This window comes from Rousettus aegyptiacus, unplaced genomic scaffold, assembly GCF_014176215.1.
Source record: "Rousettus aegyptiacus isolate mRouAeg1 unplaced genomic scaffold, mRouAeg1.p scaffold_m13_p_3, whole genome shotgun sequence".
Taxonomy (NCBI): domain Eukaryota; kingdom Metazoa; phylum Chordata; class Mammalia; order Chiroptera; family Pteropodidae; genus Rousettus; species Rousettus aegyptiacus.
Genome location: NW_023416306.1, coordinates 57296714 through 57322173, shown reverse-complemented (window position 1 = coordinate 57322173; position 25460 = coordinate 57296714). Strand labels below are relative to the sequence as shown.

General features: G+C 34.4%; 1 protein-coding gene across 1 annotated transcript in view; it reads left to right on the top strand.

The window, feature by feature from the left end:
* TTC39B (tetratricopeptide repeat domain 39B) overlaps positions 1-25460 on the top strand; it is a 131174-nt gene that overhangs the window by 85244 nt on the left and 20470 nt on the right. The window contains 10 exon segments of the mRNA XM_016157322.2: positions 486-550; positions 7283-7388; positions 8708-8773; positions 9925-10033; positions 10599-10666; positions 10753-10812; positions 12247-12408; positions 12988-13079; positions 16962-17088; positions 20065-20173. Of these exon segments, the coding sequence (XP_016012808.2) occupies positions 486-550; positions 7283-7388; positions 8708-8773; positions 9925-10033; positions 10599-10666; positions 10753-10812; positions 12247-12408; positions 12988-13079; positions 16962-17088; positions 20065-20173 (964 nt within the window).

Genomic DNA, 25460 nt, shown 5'->3' with positions numbered 1-25460 from the left:
TTTCAGTTTGGAAATGTATAGGAATGAAATTCATAATGTTAAATAGACTCTGCCTGCTTATGTACTCTGTGAAAAAAGAACCATAATCCCATTTACTAGAGTATGATGCATCGGGAAGGCAAAGTTAGGTCTTAGAGTATATCCTTTAGTCAACCATTTTGGATTCCGCTGAACCCAGAAGAAAATTGGTCAGTAGAAGATGATGTTTATTAAAGTATGTTTGGCCAAAGCCCCTAATTGGTGAGGATTACTTATTTAATTCAGTAAAGGAATTCAAGGATTTAAAAATGTTTCCTTGTTGTCGTCCTCTAACTTGAAAGAGAAATAACAAAAAAGTACTTCAAATATAAAACAAGAGGAATGTTTTAAATAACAAATATGTTCTCAAAAGATAGTATTTTGTTCTAATTACACAATATATAGCTGTAGGGAAAGTTTAAGAATCTTTGCTAAATGATCTAATTTTTTAATTGAATTGTTTTCAGGATGAAAATATGATCAACTTCATCAAAGGCGGAATGAAAATTAGAACAAGTTACCAAATATATAAGTAAGTTAAAAAATTTTATAACTGGAAATTTCTACCTTTTGAACACCTTCATATGGTTTTAAAATGATTCATGTACTATGTACCTCTTTGTACTTCAAAATTCTCATTAAGTATGACTAGGTTTTTTTTTTATTTGGTGTTGGTAAAATGCACTTGATTTTGGCTTACTAAGTATGCATTTAATGCTATCTAATGATAAATTCTGCTGCAACAGAATTTAAGTTTAAATGCAATTTTAAGGGGAAAATAGCTGAGAAAAAGGCATTGATACAATTTCTAATTAGATAATCTTAGTATTTCTCTTTTAAAAACAACTGATAAATTTAAATGACAGGTATGCTTTTGATTCAGACTCTAGAGCAGCATTTCCCAATAGAATTTTCTTTCTGCAGTGATTCACATGTTCAAGTAAGGTGGACTGTAGTATTGTTCACATTTTCTGTATCCTTTCTGATTTTTATATTATATGTCATTTATTCACAATGTTAAAAATCTCCAACTTTGATTCTGGAGTCCTCCATTTCTCCCTTTCGTTCTATCAGTGTTTGCTTTGTATATTTAGGACCTCTTTTGTTAGGCTCATATATATTTTAATTGATTTATCTTTCTAATAAATTAACCTTTTTATTATTATGAAATGGCTCTTCTTAACTCTTTATAATATTTCTTGTCTTGAAATCTGTTTTGTCTGATATTAATATAGCTATTCATGCTTTTTATAATAGTGTTTGCATGCCTTATAGTCTTTTACTTTAAACTTATCTTTGTTTTTATATTTAAATTATATTTTTTGTACATGTGCAACTGAGTCTTGCTTTTTTAATTCAGTATGACAATATGTTTGCACTCGTGACTAACATTTTGTTTTTTCCATTTGGCTCATTTGTTTCCTCTTCTTTGTGTGCAGCTTTTTGCTTTAATAAAAAAAAATATGTTTATATATATGTATATATTCCAGTATAATTGCTCTATTGTTTCCTTAGGTATAGCTATGTCTTTACTTTTTTTAAATGATTGCTCTATGTGATAACAATACACTTCTTAACTTATCATTGTCAACTTAGAGTTAATATTGTACCATTGCACATAAAATATAAGAACTTTGCAAAAGTATAGTTTCATTTACCATCTGTTGTCTTTTATACTATTCTTATGATAGTACTTATATATATTATAAATCCCACAATACAGTGTCAAATTTTTGCTTAAAACGGTCTTAATATATAGTCTTCTCTGTTTACCCACATATCTACTATTTTTGGTGTTTTTCATTTATTCCTGTAGACTTTCAGACTGAAGAATCCCTTTTAGCATTTCTTGTGGTACATGTCTGTGTTCAAAAAACTCCTTGTTTCATTTATCTGAAAATGTCTTTATTTTTGCCTTCAGTTTTGAAGGCTATTTTCGCTTAATATAGTATAAGGTTTTTTTCTTTTTCATTGCTTTAAAACTGTCAACCTGTTGTATTATGGCTTCTTATTTCTGATCAGAAAAGTCAGCTGTTATTTGTATTATTGTTCCCCTCTCTGTAATGTGTCATTTCTTTTGGCTACTTTGAACACTTTTTTGTATCTTTGGTTCTCAGCAATTTGACTGTGTGATGTGCTTAAGTATCGCTTTGAGAAATCTGTGGCCATTATTTTTTCAAATATTATTTTCTGCTCCGTTCTGACTCACTGTTCTCCTTCAGAGATAATAATTACATGTTATTCAGCCTGATTTTGTTCAGTAGGTTACCTAGGTGCTGTTCATTAAAAATAGTATTTTTTTCCAGAATTGGGTATTATCTCAACATCACTTTCTGTTGCCTACCTTTTCTCTTGATTATATGTCATATTTTTCTGTTCTTATGTCAATAATTTTTTAATTGTACATTAGATACTGATATGTTGTAGAGACTCTAGGTTTTGTCACCTTTCTCAGAAAAGTGCTGGTTATTGTTCCAGGAAGCATTTAACTCAACTAGACTTGGACTCCAAACCCTTACTGTCTAGTAGTGGGCATCATCTGAAATCTCAGTTGTATTACTTCTCTGTCTTGCCTCTCTGCTTTTCCTTGCGGTCTCCTCAGTGTTCATGTAGTTCATGGGTTAGCCAACAAGTTGAGTGGAGGTTTAACACTGATTTTGGTGTTTCTCTCTTACATGATTCTCCTCTATTTCCCCACTACTTACAGCCACTTTGGCAGTCTTGCACTCTACTCTGACTTTTTAAGCCAATAAAACTGTGGCTTTCTGTATAAGTTCTAAGCACTGAGGAGAACTTTCAGGTGACTAGTCATATATACACAAAGTCCACTCAAGAGTTTTCCTTTCTTTCAAAATATAGCTCTTCTCCAAGTTCCAGCTACCTATTTTTTCACTTTCAAGTGTCTGTAAATATATTTTAAATATATTTTTTTGCATTTTTCCAGAGTTTATAATTGTTAACTGTGGGGGAGTTAATCTAATATAAGCCACCCTGCCACTACTAGAAGCAGATGTTCATTAGTGGTAAGAGAACCAAGATTTAGTATTTTAAGAGGTACTTTTACCCCATATGATTTCATAAAATTCTATTGCGTTCAAAATCATGGAGCAGAGATGATTTTGGGAACCTGACATAATTATTTTTAGTTTTTCTCTCAAAATCTGTTTTAGAAGATATAAAAATATTAGAGTTGATTGCTTTTCCAGTTATCAGAACTTAAAAAATTAGTCTTGTAATGGCAACAGACATTATATATATATATCTCTCAATCAGTGGAATGGAACACAGGGTTTTGAAACAGACAGTGTGAGCATATGTGTGTGTACACGTGTGTGCGTCACACTTGCATGTACACACACACACTTACAGATGGACATTGACCTAGGAATTTAAGATATACTAAATTCCTATATATACATAGGTCTCTTTTAAAACAGTGGGGAAAGATGGGTACTTTAATAAATGGTTTCAGGAAAATCGACTCTTCATTTTGCAAACAAAAGACTATATGAAAATAAGTTCCATATAGATTTAATATTAAAATATTTTTAACGGTGTGCCAACAAGACATAAGAAAGTATTTTTTCTAGTTCTAAAGTACAAAGGCATTTAAACTTTTCTTTTTTAATTTTTCACTGTGAAATAATTTCAGAATTTTTACAAAGAATTTTCACATATTCTTCGCTCAGATTCCAAATGTTAACATTTTATAGAACCATTATTACTAAAATCAAGAAACTAACATTGATACAATATTATTAACTATTCTATTGACTTCGCTCAGATTTCTCTAATTGTCCCACCAATGTCCTTTTCCTCGTCCAGGATTTAGTCCAGGATTTAATCCAGGATCCTAGTAGTTGCACATAGTTGTTATGTCTCATTAGTCTCTTTTAATCTGGAAGGGTCTCTCAGTCTTTCTTTGTCTTTCATGACCTTGGTATTTTTGAAGCATGCTGGGCAGTTATTTTGTAGAACCTTTCTCAATGTGGACTTATCTAATATTTCTTCATGGTTAAATTTAGATTTTCCTTCTATAGAGAGATTACCATAGAAGTGATATGATGTCCTTCTAAGTGCATCATGTCAGTAGACACATGATGCCAAATTCAGAAGACTTCTTAGGCATGGCATAAAATTAGAACTCTTTTATGACTAAACAAGCATTTGCATTTTCATCATGGCAAAATAAATACATCATAATAAAAAATACAAATGGAAAAATGATGTAAATGACCGAGGGCAAATGGCAATGTGAGATGCTCACAGCTTGGCGGGAGTTTTTATGGAGGACATTTTGGCAGTTTATATAAAAATTAAGAATGTGCATTACCTTTCATCTCAGAAATCCTTTTTCTAAAAATTTATCCTAAGGATAGTTAAGATATAACTATAGTTACAGTACTTGGTATAGGAAAAGTACTTGATAACTGTACCGGAACACTCTGAGCAGTTTATAATAAGAAAAATTTGTAAACATATATTTAACAATAGGAATTTGGTTAGATAAATTATTCCATAGAATGGAATAATATGCACTTGTTAAAGAATAAGGTAGCTTTCCTGCATCTTAATGGAAATTTGTCAATATAACCTGTAGAACAGTGTATGATCTCATTTGTATTTTTTATAGATTGCATTCTTAGTAAAGCATAAAAACACCTGGAGATCATGTACCAGGCTGTTAACAGTGACTTTCCCTCTGAGGGATGGTTTTGTAGGGACGCTTACACTTTCTCCATATTATTTGAAAATTTTGTAACAGTTATCAGCACTGGAACATTTACGTTTTGATTAAAAAGAACTCTGAACATCATATTCACCTTCTACCATCCTGTTGATATTTTGACATTTGAGTTTTTATGTATATATATAAGCACATACATAAAACACATCCTTTTTTTACTTCACATCAGAAAATTTTAGGTCATTAAATATTTTTAATTCATCATGGCTTTTAATGGCTGCATAGTATTCCATTATGTGGAAGTAATACATGTGTATGTCTAAATATGCTTTTATTCAATTATCTTCTTAACTAAATTCCTGTTGTTGCCTATTTAGTTTGTTTATAAATTTTCATTATAGATAAGTAACACAGTGTCTGTCCTTATTGGTAAAGTTTTGTGTGTATCCATACTATTTCCTTAGAATAAAATAGGATTTGTTGGGTCAAAGGTATATATGTGTTTAAGATTTTTGATATATACTGCAGAATTACTCTGAAGAATAATCGGGTTGGCAAACTTTTTCTAAAAGGACCAGATAGTAAGTGTTTTAGACTTGGGGGACGTAAGATCTCTGTCATAGCTACTCAACTCTGTGACTGTAGTGTATAAGCAGCTATAGACAAGAAGTAAATTAATGGAGGTGGCTGTGTTCTAATAGTGTGCCAAGCTCTGTAATATAACTACTATTTTATCAGAAGCAGATGAATGTATCTATTTGTTCTTACTTTTGCCAACTCTACTTTTTAATTTAAAAATTAAAATAATGCTTTATTATCACAATAGTGACATGCATATTTTAGAAAATAGGAATATGTAGATGAGCAAATATTACACACCCCATGTACTCTTACCACTCAGTAATTACATCTGCTAACACCTTACTATATGTTCTTTTAGGATATTTTCTGTACATATCTGAAGATAAATGTATTTTTAAACCAAAATTAGATCACACTGTACATACTCTTTGTACTTGCTTTTTTCAGTTAATAAACTTTACTTTTTCATGGCAATAAATTCCATTTCATGTAATGCCCAATCCGTTTTTAAATTTTCCAGTTGGCTCTAAATTTCTTCTCCTGCTGGTATGTCTGCACCACGAGCCAACCCAAGACTGTCTAGTGCATCTGATGTTCATGCCCATTAGATATATTTTATTTTAGAAGAGTCTCTGTATCTAGGATAGTTGTTGAAAAGCCCAATCCAGTTGTTCTGCAGAATATCCAGATTTGTTTGGTAGTTTCCTTGAGTTTTCATTTAGTTTGTTCCTTATCTTAGTCAGCTCAGACTGCTATTACAAAATTCTATAGATGGGTGGCTTAAACAACAGAAATTTATTGTTGATAGGGCTGGAGGTTGGAAGTCCAGATCAGAGTGCCAGCATGATTAGGTTCCGGTGAGGACTCTCTTCTAGGCTTGCAGACAGCCACCTTCTCACTGTGTCCTCGCATGGCATAGAGAGAGTTATCATTTTCTCTTCCTCTTCTTATAAGACCACTGATTTTACCAGATTATCGTCCCATCTTTATGACCTCATTTAATCTCAGTTACCTCCTAAAATCTCTATCACCAAATATAGTCACTTGGGTGTTAGAGTTTCAACATGTAAATTTTTTTTGGGGGGGGTGGCACATAATGCAGTCCATAGCATTTCTCTAACATCTTAGATTCCTGTAAACTGGAAGTTAGATCCACAGGATTACTAGATTCAGGTTAAATGCATTTGGATAGAATACATCATAAATGAAGGTCCATACTTTATAATTACATCACACTAGGTGATATGTAATATCTGGTTATTTCTTAATACCTTTAAAAATATATTTGTTGATTTGATAAACAATTTCTGGTTATTACCAATTTGTATACTTTTATCATTGTTTTAATTTGCATTTCTCTTTTGAAGATATAAAGGGAAAGAGAGAAACACATAGAAAAGAAATTAAAGTGAGATATCAGAAAGGTTTGCTTGAATGGAACAGGAAAAAATAAGAGGAAAAATGGAGGAAAAATGGGCTATTGTGATAAAATTTGCTTTCCTCTTTCGGTCTTTCCTAATCACAAGCTCTGATTTATTTGGTATATTTGAGACCACGGCGATTACACTTGAATTCACATCTTTTTGTCAGTAGCATGTCAGTTACTTGGTGGAAAGTAGGGTGGCCAAAGTGCGCACAGCAGCTGAGGAGTGAAATGCTCCTAGAAAGTCCCCTCTCACACATTGCTGGGAAGCTGTAAGGTCACAGTTTCATGGTTCTGTGGCTCCTGAGTCATGCTTGCTGGTGTTTGAACCTACTCTTGCTGTAAGCCCAGAAATGTTGGTCCTGATAAACAGTGTAAAAATGGGTGTGACGTTTTCTTAATGATTATTATCCAGTAGCCTTAAGAGTAAAACTCAGCACAGCACCGTCCACTTAAATATTCTATAGTATTTTGGCTAATGACATAATTATTTTATAGTATGTAGTGTGAAATTGACTTAGTAATTTTCAGAGTCATACTAACTTCTGCTATACCTTTTTCCTTTAATCCAGAGAATGTCTCTCTATCCTGCATGTAATTCAGAAGAACGGAGTTGAACAACAATTCTTCTATGAGTTTGAAGGGGGTGTCAAACTTGGAATAGGAGCCTTTAATTTGGTAGGTACATAATTATAAAGCAACCAGAATCTTATGTAAAAGAACCATAGGTTTAAAGTGCCTTCCGTACTGCATTTGAACCTCACCCTGAACCTCCACCTGGTTTTGGTAGAGTGGGATCAGTTTTCTTATGTTGTGGCCCAATCGGGCTTTTGTCAGTATGTGTCGTAAAGTCAGGCACATGCTATATTGGATTGTACAATAGGAAAGCATATAGCACTCTGAATGGACTAGTAACGTTTTTCAGTAATGCGCTTGGAGTCCAGTTCCATTTCTACATCAGAAATAGTGTTTCCATAGCACTGGTGGCTCTGGAATTGAAAATAGGTGAGGGGAATGCTATAACTTGGGGAATGATGTTGACGTTCTTGGGGAGATGAAGAGTTTGAGTAAATATCTGTTAAATTGTGATCTACTAGAAATTTTGAAACTTTAGATTTGACTGGAATTGGTGAGAAAATAAAATGGTAAAGGGAATCCTATGCGTGAATGTATATGTCATCATGGCCACTTTGTTCATGAGCCCATTGGTCAATAACAGGTAGCTGAGGAAAGAGACTGACTAAAGAATGGGTCACCCTTATCCACTTGATTATTAAAATCCTTCTCTGCTGAGGTAAGCTTTTGGAGCATTCATTCACATGGAACACAAATGTCTTCATGTTTTTGCCCATTCAGAGAGGTCTATTCATAGACCTCCTTGTCATCAATTTTCCCATCATGTTCTTTCTCAGTCCCTGACCACCCAACCAAACCATCAGCTGCAGCCTATGAATCGGTGTATAATCACACATATGGCCATTTCTCCTTCCAAGCCAAGCGAACAACTAGGTGCACTGCTCGAAGTTCCACACTGAGAGGATTTCCCTTCACCCCTTCAGGGATGTCCCAGAAAGGACTCTAGTGCTACAGCTGTCCACTTCTGGGTGATGCCTACATATCATGCAGAATACAACAGACTTTTGCTTTCTGAAAAAGAAAGCTAAAAGAAACCTCGTTTGGAAAGGTGGGCACTGAGGGATTGCCTTCTCGTCACTTCATCACATGAAAGGAGCTAGTGTTCTTTAGCACATTCTGAAAAGGCCAGGGATTTTTTTTTTTTTTTTTTAGGTTCATTGTCTTAGTTAAATGAAATTAATTCACAAGTAATGTTTACAATATGTACAGTATGTGATGATTGAAACATGTCTAGTGATTAAAACTTGATTGTAATTTTTCATATTACTCAATCATTAAAACATTAAGATATTTGGTGTTTGATGTTTATTTACAGTTAGACACACTAACACATAAGAACACTTGTATTTTTTTTCTTACAGATGCTGTCCCTTTTGCCAGCACGGATTATCAGATTGCTAGAATTTATAGGATTTTCTGGAAATAGGGTACAAATTTAATTTTATCTTAATTTTGAGAGTGAAGTTAAAACATTATTTATTGAATATGAGAGCAATGCAGCATGTTCTCATAACTAGCATGACAATTATTGGTAGTTTGTTTACAGGACAATTAAGGGCCATTGATCCTTGAGCATATTTTTCAGAGGTTAGAGATGAGTTTTCTAGTGAAAGTTAAAATTTTTTGTCTTTGTTACAGAAATTCTGGAGTTAAAATTTTTTACTTTATTCATATTGCTGCTTGCTAGACTTTAGTACTCTTGTGTGGTTCACATTTTCTTCTTTAACATTTTTGTAACTCCAGAGTCTTCTGTAAAACTAGGAAACTAAGCTAGATTTCCAAGTCTAACATTTTGTGAGTCACATGGGTCAAGCATAGGTGCAGTTTTTGTGTTTTTGCAAGTTTCACAATAAAACTAAGCAAGGAAAATTTGTTTTCCATGAGTTTTGTTCATTATATTTCTGTGTGGTTGTTTTTGTAGTGCATGACATTTATTAATCATAATTTATTATTAGAGTTGCCTTATCGCAAAAGCTTTTCCTGTTAGTCAAGAGAGCAGGTTTTGAGAAATGTATGAGAGTAAGTACAAGTTGTGAACTCTCCGCCCCCCTCCCCCAACAGTTATTCCATTTCTCAGGTTCTTCATGAGCTATTATGTATTTATGGTGATCCCTTCATGACATGTTCTATTCATGTTCTGTATTTAATGATTACCCTTTCCCATGACCATTCATCTTCCATATGGCACTCACCATATTATAATAAAATCATGTGTTCCCTGTTTGATGGAAGACATAGAACCACATTTGTTCATACCCAGCATAGTGCCTTCCACTTAGATCCTCAGTGTGTTTTAGTAAATTAATATTTGTATCAGAGAAAGACAGCATTTCTATGAAATGAGATTAGCTTTTTTCCTCTTCCTAATTTTATGTGATATAAGAGAATTTGTGAAATTGTCTTATGCCATTTTAAAATGTCATGTTTGCTTCTAGTTAGGAATTACCATTGTAAGCTCTTGAAAAATAAACCCCACCTTGGTGGAGAGTGGAGATACATGAACTAGCATTTTAAGGTGTCCGAATATGATTTTTCAGTCAATGCTCTTTCCATTCTAAAATGCATTTATTTCCCACAGGAATTGGGCCTCCTTCAATTACGGGAAGGTGCCTCAGGAAGAAGTATGAGGTCTCCACTATGCTGCTTAACTATGCTAGCTTTTCATACTTATATCTCCCTAATACTTGGTAAGGATTGGATTACATTTTATGTTATTAACAGTTGATTATCTTTCATCTGAGTAAGTAAAAATTTAGAAAAATCTGTAAGAGCTGGTAGTCTTTATCTGTTTATTTATTTTTGAGTAAAGATAGAAAATAGTGACATTTGTAATAGTTAACATTTGGCAGGGAGGTGGAGGGTTTCTTTCACTGAATTTTTAAACCTGTTCTCAGCTAAAGGAATTCTATAAGGCTTGCTTAAGCTGATCTATTTTAGCATCTTCATATTGGATTCTTTTTAAAAATAAATTTTGAACTAAAATAAGTAAATAATGCTATTAAAACCAGAAATTCCAATTAGAATCTAAGACAGCCACCTTCATTCTTAAGAATTAGTCTGTCCTAGAGCTTTCTTAAACTCAAGTTATAGATGAAGCTTGTCTTGTTTTATCTCCCAACTGTAAAAATGACAAAATAATAGTTTTCATCTTTTCTGTGAAGAGATCTTTGCTATATTTTAATGACACTTGGAGAATTAATAAGTATCTACTGTGTTTCATGAAGACTGAGGCTTTTCCTATTAAATTTCTAGGTACAGGAGAGGTGAATCTTGTGGAAGCAGAGAGTCTCCTTGCACCCTTCCTCCAGCAGTTTCCAAATGTACGCCTCGAATTTCAAGTCCATGTTTCAACCATAATCAACCAGGGTTGACCATTGAACAGTCTGTTTTCTTTCTTTCTCCACAGGGTGCAATCATGTTGTTTTATCATGCCAGAATAGAGCTGCTGAAAGGGAATGTGGAAAAGGTAATTTATCTGGGGAGTCATTGGGGAGTTGTCTGTACGGTGGAGTTGCATCACACACTCATTCAACCTAAGTAAGTTAGGCTATATGCAGTAGACAGAAACAAAGAAAATAATATGTAATTAAAAAGCCAAAATTTAATTTTACGTGTGCATTCTATTATATGTAGGTTACTGATTATAGTATACATTTATACATAAAGTAAAGAGGCAATTCAGGGTAGAATATATAAAATACAGATAGGCATTTTAAGGGATTTTTCAAAAAGCTTAACAATCATCAAATTCTGCATTACACATTGCCTTTGGAATCTATGTCCTGCGTAGGGTACAGATGTACTATACTACTTGTATGCTCTTCATTCGAAGGAAAGTATTCACTGATTCTCTTAAGGAAAAAGAAGAGCCTTTCATATATATACTCACAAACCATTTTCTTCTATACAAATAGGGTCAAACGTATGTATTTTTCTCTGATTTTTTTTTAATTACTTACAATAAATCTTGGATTTATTTCCAGGTCAGTATATCTTAATTTCCCTCATTCTTTTTGATGGATGGGTTCCATTCAATGGAATGGATGTACTATACTGATTAAAGCAATGCACTATTGATAGACATTTGGCTATTTTAAACAGTGCTGTTGTAAACATTGTTATATGTATATTTCTGTGCATAGATGTATTTATATAAGACAGATACTGATTATTAGGATTTCTAGGTCAAAGACGTTAGCATCTTGATACATTAAGCCAAATTGCCCTCCTAAATTAAGGCTATTCTATTACATGCTTGTAAATATATGAGAACACTTGTTTTTAGTGCTCCTTGCCAACTTTGGACATTATCTGTTCTCTTTTTGCCAATGTCATGGCTGAAAAATGATAACCTAATTTAAAAATTTATGTTTTTCAGTTTATAGATTTATTCATATGTGTATTTGTTACTTATATATCTTTTTTTTCTTATTTATCTTTTATATCCTTGATAATTTTCCCATTGAGTTGTTTGTCTTTTTCTTAAGGATTTTATAAAATGGTTTTATGGTGAGGATTAATTCTTTGCCAGTGAGACATGTAGTAATACCTTCTCCCAGTCTGTCCATTGCCTTTAACTTTGTTTAATGGTGTATTTTTCCCTCTGGACATTCTGAATTTTATTTTCAGTATTTTCTTAAAGGACTTCTATGTTTTATGTCTTAGGAAGGAATTTCCCTATTCCCACATTATAAAGTTTCACATCCCCCTCACAAAGTTAAATAAAGAGGCAGAACTTAACTATCTCCATGCATGTAAGGATAGGACATATCGTCATATTGAGTGGTTTAATGAGTGATAAGTTGTTCTTTTTGTACAAAGTTTTTTATGTATTTTTCCATTAGGTTATTATCTCCTTGTATAATATCTGGATGATCAGCTTTATGCAATTGACTTATAGGCACAAGAGGTATTTCGAAAATGCATTACAGTTCAGGAAGAGTGGAAACAATTTCACCATCTCTGTTATTGGGAGCTGATGTGGATTTGTGTATTCCAACAAAACTGGATGAAGGCTTATTACTATTCAGATCTGCTTTGCAAAGAGAGCAAATGGTCCAAGGTAAAGTGCAATGCTTTCATTAATGTCATCTGTTTGCTAATAATTGTACGGGATGGTTTGCATTAAGGACTGTTTGTTCAATAGTTTGATACTGACATGGTTTCCTCACTTACAGATCCATCAAAGAGGAAAAGTGCATTTAGTACCTATTGTTTATAACCACTGCGCTCAGCACTACATGCTTTAAAAATCATCCAAACTCCTTTTCAATAGAAGCTTTCCCTCTGAAGATGAATTACACTTAAATTTAAAAATTATTAAATATCAATAGTTTTGATAATTTTTTGTAGACTTTACAATGCCCTTAGGGAGGAGGAATGATATAAAGATCTTTTATTCAATTTGTCCATTTTCTCTTCCATGAAAGCTATAGTTACATAATAGGACAATGATTTATGTTAAGTGAAAAGTGTTAATCTCATTTGGAACAGTCAGTATTTTTTAAGACTTCATTTCCCTTTATTCCTTTGTTGCCTCTTAAATACCATATCTGGAAGATCTATAGGTCATTCCTGATTGCAAGGTAGAAATGTCATGTATCTAGGAATGTTCTATAACAAGATACTTTTCTTCCTCAAGGCAACTTATGTGTTCTTAAAAGCCGCAATTTTGAGTATGCTTCCAGAAGAGGACGTCATGGAGACTAAAGAGAATGTGGTAACTTTATTCAGGTAAGCAAGACACTATTTCTGTAACCGAGATCCTGAACATATAGAGGAGCACACAAATATATCTGCTTTTATTTTCCCTTAGTGCTCTCCCATGCTTTACCTTCATGTTTTGCTAATTTACTCATTTGATAAATGAATTTTTAAAAAATACATTTTGCCAAGAGCCAAAATGTCATTCCTTTAGCAGGATTGTGCAGATATGCTGGTGTGATTGGGAATCTTGAGAACACATTGTTTTTTTTTGTTTGCTTGTTTTGTTATTGGGGCTTTGCCACTGCATTTTGAATAGTTTCCTAAAATGGTATTGTTTATCAAAAGATGTTAACTATCACTGTGAATCAAAGGTATTTTGTAATCAGATAAACTTAAACATAGTATAACATATTCTTCTTCCTTAGTTTTCATTAGTATATCAAAGATTTTGAGAAGCTCTGCTGTGAAGTGACCTGTTTAACATTGTTTACACCATTATCCATCCATCTGTCCATCCGTCCGTTTGTCCATAACCTTTTTGCTGAGCATCTCCTGTGTGAAGGGTACTGTGTTAGGTGCTGAATAACTAGGTGGGGCTCCTGTCCTTGTGGAGTTTTATAATCTTGTAGTAGAACTAGATGTCAATGAAATAATCAAACAAATTGTAAATACAAAATTACAATACATGACTGATTTTTTTCCCCTCATACTTCCGTCATTATTTCTTCTTAATATCTTTATAGGCCCATTCTACTTTATCTAGCTATTACATGTTAATGCTTTTTATTTCAAAGGTCAGTCTTAGAGCCTCCACCTTAGGAAATCTCTTCCAAACCAAATTTAAATCTCTAGTTCAGACCTCATGACTGAGCTCCAGACCCCTATATCCAGCTCCCATTTGCCACCTCCACTTGGATATGTCACAGCATTTTAAACTCACCATTTCATCTTCTCTACCAAACCCAGTATTTTCTCTCTCCTTGATTGGGACCATCTGTTAGCAAGTCAGAAACCAATGATTCTTGCATCACCAACACTACCCACTGTCCCCTCATCCCCCAGTGGGAGAAGAGGCATGCATAAGAGCACAGCGGGAGTGGTGGTCGAGATGAGTTCCGAAGGTAGAGGAGGAGTTGCTGAGTCAGTGAGGGGTTGTCGGGATGCTGTTTCAGACCAAGGAAACAGCACGTGAGAGGACCAGCCTGTTGCAGGAAGGAGCACTATAGATTTAAAGAACTAAAACAAAGCCGATATTTGACAGGACATGATGCTGCGTTTTTAACATATTGGTCAAGGGAAAAGAAATGCCAAGGATTACTCAAAATGTATCCCATAGAACACAGAATTTCATTTAAAAATAGGACTAAATGTGTACTTAGTGACACAGAGATCATTGGTAACCCTAGCAGTAGCTGATTAGGTGATAGAATAGAGGTGGAAACCAGACTGGAGTTGGCTAAAGAGTAAATAAGAGTTGAGCGTAAATACACTCCTGGGTAACTGTGATTATGAAGGGGAGGGTTTGGGGTTGGGGTTGGGGGTGGGGGTGGTGTTGGAGAGAGAGAGACAGAGAGACAGAGAAAGAAAGAGAGGGAGAGAGAGAGATGGAGGGGAGATGTAATATCAAAGAGTGTTTTAATGGGAGTGATCTGAGTATTCTCAAAAATCACCGGTAATTGTACATATGAGCAAAAAAATGGGATAATTAATATTTGTAAGTTTCCTGAGAGGAGATAGACTCCAAAGCATTGATGGTAGGATTTGCTTTATCTAGAAGGACCAAGTCCTCTATCGTATCAGAAGGGAAAAGAGTACAGAATAGGTGTAGAGCTTATATGTGGTAGTATGAGATGGAGGACTTTCTACCTCGTTGCTTCTGCTTTTCTTTATAAAGGAGGAAGCAGGGTCTTCTGTCGAGAGTGAAAGAAGGGATTAGGCTGGAGGTCTGAGGAGGATAGAGAATGTTTGAAATCATTGTTGCAGACAGTGGGGCAGTGAGGTGTGGTGGGAGTCATGGTAGGAGGCATGGCAGGCAGTGCAGGGGTCCATTTGAGGTTGGGCTGGTAAATTTATAGTGATATCAATCTGCTCTCAGTGTAGGTGCAGGGAAGATGGACACTGAGCTTCATCTGGGCTTCAGTTTTTGCCAGATGAGTGCAGAGTCTAGGCAAAAGGGTGTTTAGGACATAGACCAGAATGTGCAGGAGAAAAGGAAAGGGCATTCTAAGCAGAGATATGGAGGAACAGGGAGAATGAAGGAGAGTGCCGGATTGGGAGGAAATTGAAGGGCAGGTGGACTGAATGAAAGTCTCATTGGATAGCCAAGCTAGAATGAGAATGGTATTCAAAGGGGGCAGTGTGCTCGAGTTTGTGTTCTGAGATAGAAAAGATACAGGTGATTAAGGGGCAGATGGCTGTGGTAGAAAGGAGACGACCACTGAGACGAGGGAGTCAAGGAACGGAGAAGCCCCACTGCATTCTTCAAACATAACTTATGACAAAACTATTTAAATGGAATATTAAATTGTATGGTCACATTATGAGAGAGAATATTTTAGCTCAACCCTCAGAGTTGTCAGAATGAATTTGAAGGTATGACCCAGGACCATTTTTTCATCTCTTTTTTAATAAAAGCTCTTTTTTTTAAAAAAAAACAGGACCATGTTTACTAACTAGAATTAACATCAGTAGAAGCCACGGTACGATAAATGCTACCTCTTACTGATAAAATGCATTTTCTTATTTCACATAAACAACTTAATGGAATATAATGGAAAATTAAGATACATTGAAATCTTTTAAATCTTCTGTTTCCTCCACTTCAGAATAATTTTGCCCATATCAAAACAGTTTCTTTGAAACATGTAACCAATTTTATTTTTAAGAGAAAACTTGAGGTCTGCTGTTCGATAGTGTCTAATTTGTTGGGATAATGACAAGAGAGTCCTCAAAATGAATGTTTTCCTCATACATATTCTGCGATTAAACCATAAAGTTTTGTGTCCAATGCATATTTCTGACCCCTCCCCTCAACATCCATCTCACATTTCCACTGCCTCTTTCTTTCATGTTAATGAGCATCAAATCATGGGCATTCTGGTTTAAAACCCATATCCCCAAATGGGCCCAGAAATGAACTAACACAATCTTGTCCTCCTATTGGGATATTTTTTCTCTTGTTTCATCTTGCTCTTTCTTTCAGTGATGTCATTGGATATTTTCCTGAAATCTTTTTCTGCAACTCGTTTGATGCATTTACAAATTTATGTTTAAGAAAGTGCTCTTGAAACATGTAATCTCATCCTACTCTCATTGTTATGTGCTGGTGAATTTTATAATTAGAATTCCTTAGAATTTTGAGAGGAAGTTTGTAAACATGGTGCCTGTCCTCAGCTGATTATTTTCAAAATCACCTATCCTTGGGAAATATTTTCTCAAATTACATATTAATTGACAGCTATCTTTTGAGCCACATTATTTTATAGATCTGTGTCATACTTGGTAATAGGAATTTGAAATGTACCAGAATACTCTCTTACCTCTCTCCACAATGTAAGTAAATACTTAGCACTTTCCTGCTTACTTATGAAAATTACCAATTTTATCTCTAGATTTCCTGTTTGATAGATTAAGACATTGGCTAAGTTAACTAGAAGGAAATACATGTCAATCAGTTGTTCTCAAGCTTGAGTTTGCATCAGAATCACCTGGTGAACTCATTAAATCCAGATTGCTGGGTCCATTCCTAGAGGTGCTGATTCATTAGGTTTGGGGTGGAGCATGAAAATTTGCATTTGAACAGGTTTCCAGATGATGCTGATGCTGCTCATCTCTGAGGAATGAAGCGTGAACCCCACAGGTGCAAACAGTATCTGTGCTCTAATGACCTTTCACGGGGGCTCTTCACAGACAGGTGGATGGCTTGAAGCAGAGGATTGCTGGGAAATCTATTCCTACTGAGAAGTTTGCTGTGAGGAAGTCTCGACGTTACTCCCCCTCGTTGCCTGCTCCCGTGAAGCTTGTCTTGCCTGCTCTGGTATCTGCCTTCTTTTTTCTTTTCTCTTTTTTTGTATTTGCCTGTATTGAATTCACCATTTGAATTCTAGAAATAAATTGTCAATTCATAGTAGCAGGGAGCACACCTAACTTTTGTGGTAAAGTTTACTCAATTAAAAATCATTGAAAAAAAAATCATGTGTCTGTAAGGTGAACATTCAAAAATAAATTATATAAATAATAAATAATAAAAATTATAGCTGATGCTATTTGACTAGCTGGTATATTCTAGGCATTATGATAAGGGCTATTTAAAAAATATATTGTTTATTTCCTACAGAAACTCTATGAAGGTAGTTTTTCTTTGTAGTTCCATTTTACAGATAATGAAATTTAAGCAGAGATGATGAGTTGATTTAGGTGAAGTTGAGTTGAATTATAATGCAAGCCTCATATGTAATTTTACTTTTTCTGGCAGCCACATGAAAAATGAAAAGGTAAAAGATTAAAAAGGAAAAGGAAACATGAAAATAATTTTAAGAATATTTTTTGTTTAACCCAACATACGCAGAACGTTGTTGTTTGAACATGTGGTCAGTAAAAACTTAATGAGATATTTCACATTCTTGTATATTGTACTAATTCTTTGAAATCTGGTGTGTATTTTACTCTTAGAGCACGTCTCAGTTTGGACTAGCCGTATTTCCAGTGCTGGAGAGCCCTGAGTGGCTGGTGGCTACTATAACTGACAGTACAGTGCTGGAGCTTACATTATTAATCGTTAGGTCATTTAGACTAGACTTCATAAAAAGCGTAATTTCGACTGAAATTTTATTAATGAACACTCCTTTAAAAAATACTGAATATATTAAATTACCGTGGCTCTTTGGGACTTTAGATTTGTGGAGGCAGTCAGATAGCACAGGAAAGCCATTTAATGCCGGCTGATGTCTTCAGCCCACTTCTGCGATTTCCTGATTTTCTTTCTTTCTTTCTTTTTTTTTTTTGTATTTCGGAATTTATTCAGTTGTTCTCTTTTGAAAGTTATTCATTTGTTTCTTATTTTCACTGTTATAATATGCTACAATGCGTATTCTTTTATTTCCTCTTTTTGTACATCAGCATATAATTCTCTGGGAAAGCTTTCTAGAAATGTAATTCCTGGTTGTAGGGTATATGCATTTAATATTTTGACACTGCCAAGTTGCCCTCCGAAAAAGCTGTACCAATTTAAATTTCTACCAACAGTATTTTACTGTTTTAATTTGCATTTCCATATTGATGCAATTGAGCATCTTTTTATGTGCTTATTAATTTTTTTGTGTGTATGATTGTTTATATGCTTTTCCAAATTTTTCATTGGGCTGTTTATTATCTGATCATTACATTATAGAAGGTTTTTTTATATCCTGTGAGAAAGAAAACTGAAGCCCCTACCAGGTAACAGATAAGAACTGGCCTGCACCTAGTCCTTAGGTTCAGGTTTTCACTCCTTCAGATAAACGCTCTCAGGGAACACTACCATTAGAACAGGTTATTCTGTGCCTGTGATACACAAAACATGACCACTCACTAATCATATCTGAGCACAGATAAAAACAAGAACACCATGCAAATCACAAAAATGACCAAATAGCCCTCTTTCCCAGATAATGTGGGAGCCTGCTGCTGTTTTACCAGCAGAGCTTTTAGCTTCATTCCTGATTCATTTGTGTTAGTGATTTGTGCTTGGAAATTTTTTCTTTCTGTGTCACAGATTTTTTTCAAAAATCATCTAGAGCATCATAGTGCTTTCTCTACTCTAGAACCTGGATGCTTACTACATACTGCTGGGGTTTAAGGGTCTTAAGGAAGGTTAATTCACTGCACTTATTTTTATAGATCTTAGGGTGTAGAATTGGCTTGAATTAGTGGCAACTAGGCATTTTTTTCATTAAATCTCCAATATGAGCTTGCTGTCTTCTGATAAAATATTCCATCAATAAAAAAAAAAATTAAGAAAGATCATAAAATAAATATTTTATTACTTATTGAATGGAGCTATTAACACTATTACCAACAAGAAACTGTTGGATATAAAATAAAAGGTAGACTGGTGACCTTAGTGTTCAGTGCCATAAAGTTTCAGAGATACTGTTGCCACTCTTCTTGAATACATTTTTCTCATTTCTGCTTTCCTGTAAGAGGCCGTTCAGACAATACCTTTATCATATTTTAAATTTTATTTCTAAGAAGATACTGATTACCCTGCTTATTTTGTACTGTTCAAAATATGAATTGTACTCTGAGGAAAATTAGAAGAATATTTTCAAGCAGAAGCACATTTGCTTTCCACCTCCCCACCCCCAATTCTCATCTGTTAACCTATTAAATGTCATTCGCAATGAGAAAGCATTAGTTTACATTTTCAGGGGCTGTCATTCAGCCATATGGCCTTTAAATGAATGCATTTTCTGCATATTGGATTGCATTAGTGGTCTGTCACATGTTTTAGTGGTATGAAAGAATCTGAGCCCAGGAAGATAGTTTCTATGTTCATTCCCAGTTATGTCCTTGGAAACAACTTATGTAAACAATTGGCAGATATTTTTAAATGTTTTTCTTTACTTAAAAATAAAAATTTATATTTAATAGAATTGTTCATGGTATCAGTTTAAAATAGTATGTTGTATATTTCTGTACTGTAATTTACTATCTCCCAAAGGGATTGAATACCAGTAGGTTCTTAGTAATATTTGTTAAATGAATGAATAAATTAATATTTCAGTAAAAATATACTATAAGTATTGAATTACTTCACAGTATAAAAGGCAAAAGGCATATAATAAAATGAGAAAAGAGGAAATTGTATCGCTAAACTCCTAATGAGGAAAACGAAGGAAAATCATCTCTAAATGTTGTCTTGAGATCCACAGCAACCAAGACAGAACACACATACATATTTTTGTTGCCTTGTTGTTGTAAAGAACATCGAATTACCTCACATAATTGCAAATGTTTTATTCTTCCTCATTAGGAGATGATGTACATCTGGAATGGTTTTCCAGTGGTGTGTAAAAGAAAAGACCTTTCTGAAAATCTGTTGTTAACTATTGAAAAGGCTGAGGCAACTATACAAAATGAAAGTAAGTATGAAAAGTGAAAAAGCCTAGAAATCATTACCATTATCACTCTCCCCTCCTACCCCCACGCACATCTGCCCATGTTAATTTGTGTGCATTATGAGGACTAAAGACCTTGGGCTGCCGCCGTCTGGGTGATTACAATCAAGATGAAGGGAGGAACGACACATGCTGTAAACATGGATGAACCTTGGCGACATTAAGCTAAGTGAAAGAAGCCAGTTGTATAACATGACATATAATGTGATTCCATTTATATGAAATATTGATACTAGGTAACTCTATAAAGACAGAGTAGATTAGTGGTTGCCTGGGGATGGGAGAATTAGCGGGGAGTGATAGCTGAAGGGTATGGCATTTCTTTCTTGGGGTGACGAAAATGTTCTAATATTGGCTATGTTAATGGTTGTACAACTTTGTAATATACTCAAAACCAGCAAATCGTGTATGTTAAATGGGTGAATGGTATGATTTGTGAGTTATATCTTCATAAATCTGTTACCAAAAGAAGACGAAGGGAAGGCAGTTGAGTTAGAACAGCACAAGGCAAGGGTGTGCTTCTGATTTAGTGTGTGACTCCATGCCTCCTTTTGCTCTTTAGTGACTGTCATGTTTTTGCAGACACGGAGAATTGTTTTTAAGTTGAAATGTTATCACAGTTTAATTTTTTTACTCAGTACTTGTGGTTGTGCTAGAGGCCCCTCTCTAGCTTATTGGAAGCTACATTTCCTGGAAACAGCTGGCTTGTGAGTAGAAGGCAAATCAGGCCACCTGGGCTTATAGTCCCAGCTCTGCAACTGTGAGACTCTGGGAAACATACCTCATCACTCTGAACTTCAGGTTTCTTTTAAAATGGGAATGGTATTGGACCAGGTGACATCCAGAGTTTTCTTGTTCTGACATTTTCTAATTCTGATCTGAGGTAAAAGCTTTCTTTTTTTGATAAACCGTGCTGTAAATGATAGCTTTGTTTTATTTCTTATCAACCCTTAAATCAGTTAGGTAACATCCCAATATACTGGTCTTATTCTCTGTAATGTTCTAACCACATAAGTTAAATGAAAACTTCTGTGGTGACAAACATGGTAAAGGGCGTAGAAATTCAGGAAGAGCCAGGGAAAATTATAACAATTAACTCGTTTTTCTTAAACGGGAAAAAGATGGGCGCTGAGGGAGTGCTGGCTCCATATTCAGTATACTCCCTGCCATGAGGGATTAATTTAGTGAACAGGTCTCCAGAGAGAAGACCTCACTTGGGTCATTTTTGTACTTGGAGCTACAGTATGAGGTGGGAATGTTTAATCGAATTTCTCTTTACAAAACTTAATTTAAAAAAATTAAAGTCGATTGATGTAGGTAAAAAAAAATTACTCATATTTTTGCTACAGCACAATTTTCCATTTTTAGATAATCTGTCCTAGCCTTTTGTTTATAGTTACAATCACAGTGTATCTGGACATATATTAACCTAGTTTTTCTTTGTTTACTATATCATACACTTCTTTAATTGAGGTATAATTGACATACAACACTATATTTGTTACACTACTGTATATTTAACGTAATTGTTCAATATTTGTATACATTGCAAAATGATCACCACAGTAAATCTAGTTAACATCTGTCATCATACTTAGTTAAAAAAATGTTTTTCTTTTGATGAGACCTTTTAAAATTTACTCTCTTAGCAACTTTTAAATATGCGATACAGTAGTATTAACAACTGTAGTGTAGACATCATGCTATATACATTTCATCCCATGACTTATTTATTTTTTAACGGGGAGTTTGTACCTTTTGATGCCCTTCACCCACTTTGTTCTCCTCACCAATCTGTTCTCTGTATCTAATGTACATGGAATTTTTTTTTTCTGCTTAAGATTTCTATACATAAGTGAGATTGTACACTATTTGTCTTTATCTGATTTATTTCATTTAGCATAATACCCTCAAGGTTCATCTATGTTGTTGTATGGCAAGATTTAATCCTTTTAAATGGCCGAATAATATTCATGTGTGTGTGTGTGTGATATTTTCTTTATCCATCGATGGACACTTAGGTTATTTACATATCTTGGCTATTATAAATAATGCTCTAATGAACATGGGATACATATGTCTTTTAGATTGAGTGTTTTCCTTTTTTTGGATAGATACCCAGAGTGGAATTGCTGGGTCATATGGTAGTACTATTTTTACCATAGACTTTTTAATTGTTGGTAAATAGCTCTTACAATAATTTTAAAAGCTTCGTAGCACTCTATTAGAGCTAATATATTATAATTTAATCAACCTCTTCAGTATTGTTGGGCATTTAGGCTGCTTTTCATATTTAAAATAACTGTAGCTTTAGACTCGTATCAATCAAGAAAAGCAATATTAAAGAATGAAAGCTGAGTCAGTGGACTTATCTGCTAATAAAGCCAAGGTTTCAGACTGGATAGTTAAAGAATCGGTAGAACAAAGAGCAATGCCATATTGAGGCTACAGACCCTTTCCCTATTTAGACATCTTGCAGATACAAACTGGTGGTCACAGGGAGACCAGGTGAGTGGAATATTCTGCTCTACTATTAAAAAACAGCCTCACACAAAGCTCATCATTGATGGAGGGTGAGTGACATAATCCCCCCATATCTGTGATTTTGCTTTCTGCTGTTTCACTTACCTGCGGGCAACCATGGTCTGAAAATATTAAGTGGAAAATTCCAGGAATAAAGAATTCATAGGTTTTAAGTTGCATGCTGTTTTCTGAGTAGAATGATGAAATCATACACTATTCTGCTCCATCCCGCCCAAGATGTGAATTCCTTTGTCTAGTATATCCACCTCACTTCATCTCATCATGTAGGCATTGTATCTCACAACATCACAAGAAAATACGTGACTATGGTACAATAAGATATTTAGAGAGAGGCCACATTCACATAATTTTTATTACAGTATATTATTATAATAGTTCTATTTTATTAGTTATTGTTAATCTGTTACCGTACCTGATTATAAATTAAATCTTATCACAGGTATGTATGTACAGGAAAAAACAGTATATATAGGGTGCAGTTTCAGGCATCCACTGAGGTCTTGGCACTTATCCCTCGCAGATAAGAGAGAACTACTATAATGTCACTTCCCCATATTCGAGGCAACATTTTTATAAAAGAACCATGGTTCCTTTTTTCTTCTTTTTCTCTTCCATTTTTTCAGAAAAGTTATAACACTTCAGCCTCTAATGAACTGGAGCTTAGGTAGAGAAGCCAAAATATTGAGGTATTCATCTTCACAGACTGATGATTCCCTTTGATTTCTGGGTTCTGGGGGAACAAGCGGGTGAGAAGTCTCAAGAAACTGGGATCCCAAAAAAAGGCTAAAGTTTTTACTATTATGCAGACAGCCAAAGGATTGTATGTATAAGTACGGACTACAGAGTCAATATTTGGACATATGAGACTTTCTTTGTGTGTTATTCTAGAAGTTATATCACTTACATTGTCTATATAGTTTGTATTAGCATAGAGTTATGATAAACTTCCTTTCATTTTTTTCATTTATATCTTTTTAATTTTTAATTTTTTTGTAGTAAAATGCACATAACAAAATTTACCATTTTAACTGTACAGTTCAGTGATATTAAGCATATTAACATGGTTGTGCAACCAGTCTCTAGAACCTTTTCATACCCATTATAGAGCAACTTCTCATTTCTCCCTACCTCCAACCACCATTCTACTTTCTGTTACTATGAATTCCACTGCTCTAGAAACTTCATGTAAGTGGAATCATATAATCTTTGTCTTTTTGAGACTGGTTTATCTCACTTCCCATCATATGCTCAAGATATATCTATGTCGTAGCATGTCAGAATTTCCTTCCTTTTTAAGGCTGCATGATGTTCCATTATATTATATACCACATTTTGTTTATCTGTTCATCCACTGATACATACTTGGGATGCTTCCGCCTTTTGGCTATTGTGAATAATACTTCTAAGAATATGGGTAAGCAAATATTTTTAGAGACCCTGCTGTCAATTCTTTTACTATGTAGCCAAAAGTGGAATTACTGGGTCACTTCTCTTTTTAATTTTTTGAGGAATGACCTACTGTTTTCCATAACAACTACACCATTTTATGTTCCCACCAACAGAGTGCAAGGGTTCTAATTTTTCTACATCCTTGCCAACACTTGTTATTTTCTGTTTTTTGGGTTTTTTTTCAGTTCTGTTTTTATTTTTGTAGTAGTTGTCCTAATGGGTATGAGGTGATCTTTACCTCATACCTTTAATGTGAAATACTTTCAAAAAGGAATAAATATTTCATTTTGTTTTGAGTGGAAAATCAACAAAGAGTCAAATCATTTTGAATTTAAATAAAACTCTATGAAACTTCACCTTAGAAATGCAATTTCACAAAATGCACTTCTGTAAAATCCATTTGTGCTTTTGAACAAATTAGTATTCATTTTTGTTCAACCGATTTGGCCACTTTTCATTAATTTGCTCATTTGAACACACTTAGATTTCCCTGGTATACATAGATTTGTGATAGGCAGGGAAATAGTGTTCCTACTATTAAGGGGATTATCTATGATTAAATCCGACATATTTGCAAACGAAATGGGAAAATGAAGTTTTTTTTAATAAATGGATATGAGAAAACTTGGGTGGTAAAGGGAAACTTTTTTTTTATTATGTGAAAGCATTTGTAGGGAATTTTTTCTCCCAGAAAAGTAGGCCAGCTTGCTGCTTCTGTTTTTCTACAAAGATAAGGGTTTGGGTTCAGTAGAATAAATTCTGATGTTTGAATGCCCGTCCTTTCAGTGTAGACTACTATATACTACCAGAGAGCAGGGCCTTTGTTTAGTGAGAAGTCTTAAAGGACCATTGGATTTTCTCTGTTTGAGCAGGCTCTGCACTCCTAAGTTTATTTTGCCCCTTGTTGGTTAGGGGGAAAAATTAAATAATATATGTGTCAGACTATGATGTAAAATGTAATAGAGGTTTAGGAAACCAAGACACTGGTCTATCCCTTCCTTCCTTTTTTAATAACATACTGAGATGATAGGTTTAAGAAATATTTAAGCAGGGCCAGGGAAGTTCAAACACACCATACTTCCTAAAATTGTCTCTGTATGTCTTCCCCTGGGAAAAACAAAAACAAAAACTGGTTTCTTTTCTGAAGATCACCTTTACACACCTTTGCCAGATATTACACGTGAAATTTATGATGATCTCTTCTAGGTCCATTGTTTTATGCAGGAATGTTACCTGACATGCGCCTCCTACCTATCCT